The 13,098-nt window shown below is 33.4% G+C and overlaps 1 protein-coding gene across 2 annotated transcripts in view; it reads left to right on the forward strand.

Annotated features, from left to right (window-relative positions):
* The window catches only part of DYNC1I2 (dynein cytoplasmic 1 intermediate chain 2), a 55,225-nt gene that overhangs the window by 30,922 nt on the left and 11,205 nt on the right, over positions 1 to 13,098 (forward strand). For both annotated transcript variants that reach the window (XM_081262226.1, XM_081262225.1), the window contains exons 6-13: positions 4,734 to 4,829; positions 5,027 to 5,189; positions 5,297 to 5,396; positions 6,090 to 6,215; positions 7,063 to 7,209; positions 7,593 to 7,706; positions 8,024 to 8,157; positions 9,004 to 9,148. In XM_081262226.1, coding sequence (XP_081118352.1) covers positions 4,734 to 4,829; positions 5,027 to 5,189; positions 5,297 to 5,396; positions 6,090 to 6,215; positions 7,063 to 7,209; positions 7,593 to 7,706; positions 8,024 to 8,157; positions 9,004 to 9,148 — 1,025 coding nt within the window. The remainder of the gene's footprint in view (positions 1 to 4,733; positions 4,830 to 5,026; positions 5,190 to 5,296; positions 5,397 to 6,089; positions 6,216 to 7,062; positions 7,210 to 7,592; positions 7,707 to 8,023; positions 8,158 to 9,003; positions 9,149 to 13,098) is intronic.

Here is a 13,098-nt window from a genome sequence, read left to right on the forward strand (position 1 = left end):
AACAGAATCTGTCATGCCAATACTTCCACAATAAAATACAAATTTTAGGGCTGGGGATGTGGCTCAAGCGGTAGCGCGCTCGCCTCGCATGCGTGCGACCCGGGTTCGATCCTCAGCACCACGTACAAAGATGTTGTGTCTGCCAATAACTAAAAAATAAATATTAAAAAAATTCTCTCTCTCTCCCCCCCACACTCTCTTAAAAAAAAAATTAAAAAAAAATACAAATTTTACATTTAAAAAATGTTACGTAGAGAATCCATATTAAAATAAAGTGGTATAAACTACTATTCCTTATTTTTCCCCAGATTAGCATTATATCTATATTCAAAATACTTCCTCATTAAAAAGCCAGCCATATATTTTCCCCAGTTGAAAATTTAGATTATTAAGGAAATAACAAGTGACCTTATATCTTATTCTGGATGTTTAAAATAAGGAGTAGATTCCATAGAAGGATTGATGAAGCTTTGTTCCAATGAAGATTCTCTTAAATGTGAATGTTATTTTTATGGTATAAGAAGATGAAATTATGGAAAAATGGATTGAAATTGAGTAATTCAAAATTATGTTGATCAAAGAAAAAGATTATTCTGAAAATAAAAAAGGAAAAAATATTCCTATATAGCCTATATTTTGAGCTAATAAGTGAAGCATTTCCTCTTATGTTCTTATAAATGTTTACAAAGTTTTAAATTGAATTTTTTCAATTGAATCAATTTTTTAAATTTATTTTTATTCTTTTTAGTTATACATAACAGTAGAGTGAATCAATTTTTATAAGCAACAAATTTCCCAATTTTTAGAACTGATTATCAAATTTCTTTGTACCATGAATAATCAAACTATTTTGTAAGTTAAGAATTCTGTATAAGATATTAAATTATCTGAAAAGTATATATCAGTATAAGACTACATAGTGAATTGAGAGCAAATGTATTTCTTAAACAACAATGCACTTTGTTTTTTACTTCATATTAAGAATCATAAGTGATATATTCATAACTAGCATGTTTGTTAAGGATTTTTTTTTTAATCTTACATATTTCATTTTTAATGTGCTATAATGTTTTTAACTACTAAAAGTATGTTTATGGCTTATTTTACCTTAAATGTAATATGACATATAGAGAAAACTTGTTCGAAGACTCCATCCTTCACTTTAACAAAAGCCACCCATTTCATAGATGATTTAACTTTGATTAACCTATTCCATTGTAACAGATTATTCCAACAACTGGGATTTCACTGGTTGGTATTATTTCTAGGTGCAGCTTAATTTACAGAACAGCTTTTCTTTCCATCTTACCAAAATACATCACAATTTTGATGTTAACTCAAAGTAAAAATTCACTGGTTCATTAAGCCTTGTTGTAGAATTCATTGACAAGAGATTTGTCATTTCAAAAGTAACTGCTACTTTTCTGCACTCTTTACTGCTCAGTTTGTAACATTAGATTCCCTGTCAGAGAAAGCATGGAGTTAACCACTTAGCATATTGTAATGAATATTCATCAGTAAATTGATGTGCCATGGCAGTCCTATTTTTCAGTCTTCTTGCTCTGTTAGTATTTTCCAGTTTTAATATATTATAGCTTATCATGTAAAAGAGACTAGCTAAGAAAATCTTTAGAATTATAATACTATATTTTTTGGCCATGTTAATAGTCTTTTAGTCACTATTTATTAGTTTATGATAAGAATGTTCCTTGTTTCAAAGGAACATTCTTCAATCTGATGTTATCGAAGTTAGGCATTTTTGCTAGATGTTTTTGATATATGTTGATAATTGCTTAAGCTCAGCTTAGACAAAAAGTGTGACATTTTGAAATTTTTCAGAACAACATACCTGTTTTTATTTTCCTGGAAATTTATTTAGCTTAATCATTTTAATGAAGCTTGAGTTTAAGTCCCAATTATAATTTCTAAATTCACTTTTAATCCATATAGAAGGGGAAGTATATACATTGATTCTAAAGTAGAAATCTGAGACCATATATTTAAATAGTTGATACTCATGTAACTACAACTAAAATAATTATAAAAATCTGAGACCATATATTTAAATAGTTGATACTCATGTAACTACAACTAAAATAATTATAGGACACGTGGCCCATGGCAATTGCTGTATAACAGGCAGATGCAGATCACTAACAAACTTCATCTACATTTTAAATACTAAAAGGAAAAGAATGTCTGTAAACAAGACCTTTTTTGTTAAATATGTAGATTATGAGGTCACTTAGCACTAAACTACTGGCCATATGCATTATAACAGGAATTTGACACCTGTCACTGGAAATGGTACTTAGAAGCCAGATAAGTCAACAAAGTTGATGGAGGAGAATAAGATGTGGGTAGGAGGCTGTAATTTATAATTCACAGTGTTTAAGAATGACCTGTCCAGGTAACTCAAAATCTCTTAATTCACTGTGGTTAAGAATGACCTGTCCAAGTAACTCAAAATCTCTCCTTGATTTTAGGATTTATATCCAAAGAACTCTACTGGTTAACAAAATTGATTAGGAAAGCTAACAGAATTAGCAGAAGATAAAATATATAATGTACTTTTTCTCACACTGAATATTTAATTGAAGTAAATGTCCTTTTCTAAAAGTCAACTTTTGAGTTAAATGTAATTAAATTATTTTATTACATTACACCTGCAAATGACTATGGCAGAATTTTATCCTAATGTTTGAGCAGTATAGTATAGCATCCCCAGCAGTTATACTGTTTTCAGATTAATAATCTGTCATATATGAGAATTCATCTAAAAAGGAGTAGTGTCTTTCTGTTTCTCTATGTGATTATTTTGCCCAAAAAAGCTTTCATTTTTTTAAGTAGCACAAAAGCTGTAATTGGCATGCTTTGTAAGGAAGTGTCAATGTGCAAGAGAGTGGCGATCACTAAGAATTCTTTTACGTGTTCTTTCCCCTTTGCACCACCGCCTCCTCAGCAGGGTCACTGAGATCACTAGCTTTTCTTGAAATGGCCATTTTCACTGGCAGGTGCATTATACCCTGTATTTTCAGATTGTTTTTCCATTCTGAATGTTTGGCAGGTTGATTGCTCTGGCTGCATTGACGGAGAAAGGGCTGACAAATGCGGTTGGGCTGGCTGAAAAGACAGTGATTACTGTTTTCCTTTGTGGCTGATTGAGGCCCTTGAAAGGAAAAATTTTAACCTTCACCATTTGGTTCAAAAGTATGAGCATATATTGAAATCATTCGTGCCATTTATCCTAGTTCTGTAAACTTGTCAGAACGTAAAAATCGCTCAATTTCAAGTAATGTAGGATTGGCATACGTCATTATCATTTTGATTAAGTTGGAGGTTGTATCATTGTGTGCATTATACAGTGTCATTTGAAGCTTTCTTTCCACAGGTACAGTTATATTTTTATTGCTTATACTATAGAGTTAGAAAGATTTTCATAGCTCTCTAAGCCTAACACTATGTGTGTGGTTTGGCAGCTGGTGTGGCCTACAAGCTGCATTTTGTTTGCAGGGTAAAGGCTTGTCTGTAGGCCTCCTGGAGTGCGGGTAATTGCACAGGCTCACCATTGGGGAGAGACACAGGATTGGAGGCAGTCAAGCGTAAGAATGTTATGCCATCCCATTGCCACCTTATAGCAGAAAGACATAATCCCAGCAGTGCCATCTGGTTGTTGCTATCTAGTCAGCTGGCCTGGCTGCTGGGACCTTGACTTGGCAGCTGGTTCCCATCCTTGACCATTCTTTTGTGCACATTGTATGTATGTGTGTTTTAGATGATTTTGTCCATGGGTCAAGGAAATGACTATAACAAGTGAAGTCCCTATGTCGAACAGGCTCTCATTACTTGAGATACATTCTGCTGCAGGTGTCTGCTGCCTCCCTTTATAGACAGATAACACATGCTTAGTAATGAAAATAAGGATTTTCTTCATAAAAAACCTATCTCAGTTTGTTGCAAAAGAGAAGGTAGACAAGGTTACATGTCCTGTAACATTTTTAAATAAATTATTTTAAGTTACTTCCTGGTTTGGGAATGTGAAATTTGGGTAATTTAGTCTTTGAAACGTATATCTTAATATGTATTTTTATTAAAACTAAAGAAAGCATTATTATAAGTGCTTATTGCCACATCATACAACGATGGATAATGAGACTTGCGTTTAAAATGACGGAATAGAAAATGTGGTCCTGTAGCTATTATCTTTAAAATCTGCCTCTCAAATAGCAACCTGAGAGTTAATGTAAGCCGTCTTTATGCCATATGAAGACCCATTAGACACTGATGGTTTCAGATCACAAGTAAGCAGCCAGCTCTGTGGGCTATTTTAGACATTTGATTTTCTTCATTCTACAGCATTAATGTGTCAGCATGCTATATAAAACTATGCAGGAGTTGCATGTTGTTCTGTCTGGAATGATAAATGCTTGCAAGCTTTTAGAGACTTCCATGAGGAATTCGTCCTACATGCTTATATATCTTGTTTCCGCTTTGTAGCTATAGAATTTAGTGTGACTGTTGATGAGGTACCACATAGGTATGTATAAAAGGCAAGAGGGTTCCACTTAATTCTTTAAGATTGTGTTGGGAAAGCTCATATTATTTGTACTTATTCTTGGCACAGTGGTTTGCTTTTGCTTTTATCTAGGGAGTTGTGATACCTTTGGAAATTACTACCTCAGAGTTACTAGCTATTTTCATGAAAATAATATTTGTTTTTTTCTGTTTTTTAGATGAAGAGGAAGATGATGATGTAGTGACTCCTAAACCACCTATTGAACCTGAAGAAGAGAAAGTTTTAAAAAAAGATGAAGAAAATGAAAGTAAAGGTAACTTAAAGAATTTAACTTTAAATTTTTTTTATTCTTCTTAAGATTTATTATTTATTAAGCAATTAAAATAGAATGAAATGCTCTAAATAAAAAGAGGTGAATATTTAAAAAGAATGTGAGGCATTCCCTGAATCATGTTATACTGAGTTGACATAATTTGACTAACATAGTTAAAAAAAATATTCATTTTCCAGCTCCGCCTCATGAGCTGACTGAAGAAGAAAAGCAACAAATCTTACACTCAGAGGAATTTTTAAGTTTCTTTGACCATTCTACAAGAATTGTAGAAAGAGCTCTTTCTGAACAGATTAACATCTTCTTTGACTATAGTGGGAGAGATCTGGAAGACAAAGAAGGGTAATGTTTAACTGATAACACAACAGCTTCAGCAGTGTTAAATTATTTTAAGATTAAGAATGACATAAGTCATAACAGTCTTTTTTTGGATTTGTTTTTTTCTGTAGAGAGATTCAAGCAGGTGCTAAACTATCATTAAACCGGCAATTTTTTGATGAACGTTGGTCAAAGCATCGGGTTGTTAGTTGTTTGGATTGGTCATCTCAGGTAAAATATAACAAAATTGGTTATTATTAAGTTGTTTTAAATTATAATTAGCATGTGGTTTTATTTTAGTTATAGGAACTTTGTATGATTGAATCAGTATGTATCATTTAAAATTGAATAATGATGATGGTTCTGTGTTACCATATTCATTTCATCTTAAGTACTTTGGAAGAAAGAAATGGGAATATTATTTATATTTGAAATTCAGAACCTTATGCCAAAACCTAGCTTTACTGATTTCAGTTACTCACAAAATACTTTGTATGAAATACAAACACATACTTCAATTAAGTTTTTTAATATTAAAATATTTTAAATAATTAACTGTACTGATTTAAAATTGTACTAATGCCAGGCACAGTGGCACATGCCTGTAATTCCAGCTAATCAGGAGGCTGAGGCAGGAGGACTCACAAGTTCAATGCCAGCCTGGGCAATTTAACAAAACCCCATCTCTAAAACAAAAAATAAATAAAATTATACTGATATCCCAATTAATATAAATATAGAGACGTCTTTCTTAGAAGTATTAGATATTTGTTCTTTCACAATTATCTGATAGATAGTCAAGTAAGAAAGAGATTTCTTAATTGGTGAAGTGGTAGATATTTGTACTTTTCAGAATAATAGGATAGTCCAGAAATAGTTCTTATTATGCATTCCCTTTCTTTTCTACTTGGTTCTGACGAGCAGTATCCTGAGTTACTTGTGGCTTCCTATAATAACAATGAAGATGCTCCTCATGAACCTGATGGAGTTGCCCTTGTATGGAATATGAAATACAAAAAAACTACTCCAGAGTATGTGTTCCACTGCCAGGTAAGATGGTCTTTCAACAGTCTTCCACAAGTTTAAGGATTCATTAATGAATTTAGACAGGTGCCTTTTTTTCTGTTCTTGTCAACATTATGATTTCATTGGATTGGCATTTACTAAACCACTTTATGTTTGCAAACAGATGTTAACAGAAAACTGACTTCTCAGTTCAACATAATCTGGCTTTTGTAGCTTTACTGACATGTCTTATAATGTTTAATCACACTGAAAGCCCTTTACAGTTATGATTTTCTGTTCTTGTGATTGATCATATATATGGAATCTTTTATAAAACATATTTCTACAGGGAGTTTCTCAGGAACTTATTTACTGAATATACAATTAGATGGTTTGCCCACTGAATTACTTATACATGGCCTGAGGAATTGGAACTAGATAGTTTTAAGTAGAAACATATGGTTCAAGTAGGAAACAGCTGCAGATTTTTTAAGTGGATTTAACAGACAGAATTTGCAAGTCTTTTCTGGTTGCATAAGTTAAAATCTTTTAATAATGTCATAATCCTAAATAAACACTTAACCTGAATTAAAACTATATACACTCTGTCATATTACAGTCATGTGTCAGTTGCAAGGCCATTTATCTAATACTGCAATCAAATGAAATAACTTTTTACTTTCTTTGATAAATTGCTTTTAAAATATAGTTACATAGTAGGCATTACATTTTACTTTTAAGCAAAAAATATTCTAAATATCTAATGAATTTGTCTCAATAGCTACTAATACCTATAGTGCAAATGGAAATATTTTGAATAATAAATTGATTTTATAACTTATTAAACTTTTTCCTTTTAAATCTGAAATATAAAAATCCTACTTACTTGCAGTCAGCTGTGATGTCTGCTACATTTGCAAAATTTCATCCAAATCTTGTTGTTGGTGGTACATATTCAGGCCAAATTGTGCTTTGGGATAACCGTAGCAATAAGAGAACACCAGTGCAGAGAACTCCACTGTCAGCTGCTGCACACACAGTAAGTATAATAAGGTTATTTTCCTTAGACTTCTATGCTCTTTCACTATTAACTACTTAGTAGTGTCTGTCTACCAGAGTGGTTTCAAAATGTGCTTCCTTTGGTGTATGAACTCCTTCTCAGATAGCAACCGAGAACAAAGGTCTTTTTTCTTTATTTTGGGAGATCTGTTTATCAGGAACTTATGTCTCTTCTGAGACAACCTTTTGTTAATCAATAGAATAGCAGCAAACTTCACATTAAAAATAACCTCAAGTTACAACAGAATACCTGTGATTAACCTACAGTTTTTGATATGAAACAGAGTACCTATGATTAAGCTTCAATTTTTGCTTCTTTTTTTAGTAAAATAATCCATGAAAACTTTCTTTTCATGTCTTTAGCATCCTGTCTATTGTGTAAATGTCGTTGGAACACAAAATGCTCACAATCTGATCAGCATCTCCACTGATGGAAAAATATGTTCATGGAGTCTGGACATGCTTTCCCACCCACAGGTAGGTTAAACTTGCGAAACTGAAATTTTGAAGTATGTTGTTATTTTTAAACTGTGTATATACCCCAGCATATGTTTTTCATAGTGTTTCATAATATAATAACAGATTATAAATCTAAGCATGTGTCAAAAGTACTGTGCTGTGTGTATCTTTTATTTTCAAACATGATTGCTTTAATTGTGGTTTATGTAAGTAATATATTAAATATCTCTTAAAATTATTTAAAACTAGAAGTTTTTCTTTGAAAATTTAAAATTGACTGTTTACAAAATAACGTCTTTTCTTTTTTTTTTTTTTCTTTTTTCCACCCTATATAGGATAGCATGGAGTTGGTTCACAAACAGTCAAAGGCAGTAGCTGTGACATCTATGTCTTTCCCTGTTGGAGATGTCAACAACTTTGTTGTTGGGAGTGAAGAAGGTTCTGTGTACACAGCATGCCGCCATGGCAGGTAAACCTAAACTGGAATTTGCACTTATTTAAAATCCCCCTTGAATAATCTCATTGAAACAGGTTGCCCCTTATTTGAGTAGAAATTAGTCCTAGAACTACTCATTATTTGTGACAGGTTGAGTTCAGGCATATAAACTTAGAAGTTAACTTTTTAAAAAGTATCTCTAATTCATGATGTGTTCTGGATTTTGAGGATTGTGGTGTGTGCATGCACTCACAGAAGTTAGTGGTAGGGAAGAAATTTAGCAATTACAAATACAATATGCACATGCCACATACTGGCTTTCAAATTTATAAATAAGATTTTCAGCTGTTTTCCCATTTTTTTATTTATTTGGACTTTGTGCTTTAGTTCAATCCTCCTGATATTCATACAGTAATGTCACGTACACATTTTAAATTGACTAGTACTTTTCCCGCTATTCAATCTGTTTTGAAATTGTCTAGCTGTACCTTTATCAATTGCTTCCTTAAAAAAAATTGTCTGGGTTTTATCTCAAATATAGATCACCTTCACTTCAAAGCTTTTGATTTAAAAGTAGCCCAGATTGGCTCTCTTACATATAATATTTCTTTGTCTCAATTCTGCCACCTCAGATATTGTACTTTTGAATTCTCTTGTCAACAGCATGGTATTTATGCTTCCAAAATGTACTTAGTCCTTTAGTAGTATTATCAAATCTGGACAGATAACACTCAACATAAGTTATTCTGATGCATTATGAGCACAGAATTAAGTTTGTGGAAATTAAGTCAAGCTCTAATATATAAACACACCATAATATGTTTTTATAAGTGGGCTGCTTTAAAAAATATCCATAACATTTTTATTTTTATGAAATAGCAAAGCTGGAATTAGTGAGATGTTTGAGGGACATCAAGGACCAATCACTGGCATCCATTGTCATGCAGCTGTTGGAGCAGTAGACTTCTCACATCTTTTTGTCACTTCATCATTTGACTGGACAGTAAAACTTTGGACAACTAAGGTATCTAAAATATAGATATATCTGCTCATTTGGTCAGATTTCTGACACAAGGTGGTGCTCTAATACTACATAAGAAAGATGAAAAGTTTTTAAATAGCTTAGAATTGTTTACTAATAAATCATACCTGGTAAGAAGTTACATAGAGCATGAGTGATGTTGTTGTTTTCTTAAAAGTATGCTGGCAAATATACCACAACTTCAGGTTTTTCAAGCATAGAACTGTTTTATCATAAACTGAAAATGGGGGAAAAGCCTCTGGGTGTCTCACATGGTACCTCATATAGTTGTCATTCAGCCCAACACAAAAGCTATACATTTGCTCTTTGGAGAACTTAGAGGCTTATTCAGAGCTATAGTGACTCACAGAGCTGATAGGAAGTAGAGAAAAGACTGAAACGGATCTATAGTCCTAAGGCTATACATAATAAACCTTAATCATTAAGAAAGCATTGTGAAAAGGTATGGGTCCTTTTTGTTATTGTCATTCTGTAATGGTTTGCTTTGGTCTTAGTAAACATCAGTTATTTGAAACACATGTTTATGTGATAAAGTGCTTCCTGATCCACCAGCAATTCCAATAAATACAACCTTGCCCTGTCTGGTTAAAAGTCTCGAGACAAATTCATGTAGGGAACAGTGCCTCCTATGACAGGCATTTTGTAGTTTCATTTGATCCCATTTTACGATAAAAGCACCTTACCTTTGCTGCACTATTGCATTGTTGGTGGTAAAACTGCATATTCCACATATCAGATTCTATTTAAACAAATTAAAATTTTTTACACTTTATTTTTTTCTGTCCAGCTACCTTACCCTAAATGTTGACTTTTTGAATAATTCATCATGGATAGTTTAGAGTCCTTCTTTGGTTATTCAATTTTTTTGAGAAAACCTATAGCCTTAAAAGATGTCCTTCACTATTATGGTGAACTCCTGTTTATCTATCGAGTATTGCATTAGAAATCTGGGATAAAATCACTGTTCACTGTTGTTCTGTCTTGGTGCTTTCTTTCAGTCTAATATGTAATGAGTTAGAAAACTCTGCTTCTCTGCCTCTCAAAGCTTGCCTTTTAAAATTGAGAATTTTTAGGTTTGACATTAACAAATAAAAATAGTACTTACCTTTTTTGGGGGAGCAGGGGTACTGGGGATTAAAGCCTGGAAGCCACATCCCTAGCTCTTTTATTTATTTATATATTTTAAGTGTGTGTGTGTGTGTGTGTGTGTGTGTGTGTGTGTGTGTGTAAGATATTGGTAAGATACTGAGGCTGGCTTTGAACTCTTGATATTATTGCTCTAGGATTATAGGCATGTGCCACTACACCTGTCTAGCCCTTACCTTAACTAATAAGGAAGCATCTAGAAAAGTGTTTAATGAGGTTTTCAGCATGTAATAGGCACCAATGTTCAGTTCCTTTTTCTCTATATATACGTATATATATATGTGTGTGTAGTAATATATTACTGGGGATTGAACCCAGGGGTGCTTAACCACTGAGCAATATCCCCAGTCCTTTTTTGTATTTCATTCAGAGACAGGGTCTCATTGAGTTGCTGAGGCTAGCTTTGAACTTGCCATCCTCCTGCCTCAGCCTCCCCAGCCGCTGGGATTACAGGTATGCGCTACTGCACCCAGCTCCTTTTTTATATTTTATTTAGAGACAGGGTCTCCCTGAGTTTGCTTAGGGCCTTGCTAAGATGCTGAGGCTGGCTTTGAACTCGAGATCTTCCTGCCACTGGGATTACAGGCATGTACCACCACGCCTGGCTAGCACTTACCTTAACTAAATAAGGAAGCATCTAGAAAAGTACTTAACATGGTATACAGCATGTAACAGGCACCAATCTTCAGTTCCTTTTTCCTCTTAATGGGGATTAGACAGAGCCTAAATGCATTTTAAAAAAAAAATTTTCAGTTGTAGATGGACACAATACCTTTATTTTACTTATTTAATTTTTTATGTGGTGCTAAGGATCGAACCCAGTACTTAACACTTGCAAGGCAAGCACTCTACCACTGAGCTACAACCCCAGCCCCAATCTAAATGCATTTAATAAACCATTTTCTTTCTTTCTTGGAAGGTTCTTGAGTTGGGAAAAGGTAGAGGGAGAAGATTCTTATAACCATTAGTAAATAAATGCATAATCTAGCTAGTAAAACCAAAGCAAGATATAGAATTAGAAAGATAAAGCTAATTATTTCTCTATAAGGTTCAACAGCCATAAAAGTGGCTAGATTTCTGGATGTGCTTTTACCTTAGTAGTCCTGTGTGTAGTCACAGGAGATATTATGTCCTTGTTAGGTTTTAGCCAGCTTCCTTTTTCTATAGTTGAAAAGAATCATATCAATTTGTAGATTGGTTGATTTTTTTAAATCTCAGGGCTTCAGTTTGCTAGTCTCCTTTTGGCTTTAAATTTGAGGTTTTCATCTTTATGTACATTAACAACAGGATTTGAAATGAATATTTCATCTTGCCTAATCAAGAACAGAACTTATCTGTGATAGCAGACATATTGTTGTTTGGTTTTGTGATACTACACAGCTAGTTGATGGGTAATTGATATTTTTGTTCTTGTATTTTACTGTATTTCAACAGTAAATAAGGGTGATAAACTATCTTTCCTTGCTAATCAAGCTAGACATTGTTCCTTTATTTGTTCAACTGTGATACATGCCACTCCCCTGCCCCAACTCCTTCCAACATTAATGGCCAAAGGATGGACCAGCATAGAATAGGGTGTTTTTTGAGTGTCCCAAGTACCATCTAAAATGTTATACATTCTTTTTTGCACTTACATTCAAGTAGCAACAATATACTGAATAGATGTTTTTATGGGTATTCTATGGCTCCCAGAGTTGTCATTTTTATCTTGAATTTACACTTGCTACTTTAATTATTGCTGGTATTTATTTCTACACTACTGAAAAACTTGAAGGAGCCCCTGTACTGTAATAATGTTATAAACAATGTTAATAGACCATGAATGGTAATGTATAATAGGCAGTGTTTTAAAATCTCCTTTCAAAAACATTTTTCCAGCTGGGCCAGGTGGTGCACACCTATAATCCCAGCCACTCAGAAGACTGTGGCAGGAGGATTACAAGTTCAAGACCAGCCTGGGCAACTTAGCAAGACTGTCTCAGAATAAAAAATAACATGACTGGGGATATAGCTCAGTAGTGGGTTCAATCCCTACTACTACTGGGGGTGAAAAAAAAATTCTATTTTAAGCTTTTTAAACCAATTGTTCACATAATTAACACACTTTAAACACTTTGCTTCTCTGCCTCTCATGAATCATTAGATATTACTTTACCTTAATATCCATTTTAAGGGCCAGCTCCGCCTCAATAGCAAAACTAGATTCCTTTCTCTCATTCTATAAGTCCTCTAAAAATGTGTGGAAATCCTAGTTTGACACTGCCTCAAATTTAGTTTAATCTACTTCTGTGCTAGTTTCTAATCTTTGCCTGGGTAGTAAATTTATATTCAGTCAAATAGTTGTGGTTCATCAAATTCATCTGTTTTTAGAATAGAAGACAGGCAAAATTAGATTCTTCAACATATTGGTGATGTTTAAACCAATCAAGGATTGCTTCTAATACATTTGGTAATCACTGTTACCATCTCAAAATACCAGATTTGAAAATTCACAGCAGAAGCATTTTTGGCAGGTCTGAAAAAATGGTAGGGAGAGTAAATGAGGAGTGGAACCTTCTTCAGGGTTACCAAGGATTGTGGAAGAGCTTGATTAGGGGTAGGCCTGGTAAATTAGCTGAATGCTTCAACCATACTTGTTACAGGTTACTCTTAAAATGTAAGAATTATTTATTTGAAGGGCAAGGTGTTTTAATGTAGGTGCAGTATATTCTAGTTTCAGAATAAACATTCATCAGAACCATATTTGCCATGAAGTGCCAAAGTTAAGATTGTTAGTGTGATCGTTT

The sequence above is a fragment of the Spermophilus citellus genome (assembly GCF_964194105.1).
Source record: "Spermophilus citellus genome assembly, chromosome: 11".
NCBI classification, from domain to species: Eukaryota; Metazoa; Chordata; class Mammalia; order Rodentia; family Sciuridae; genus Spermophilus; species Spermophilus citellus.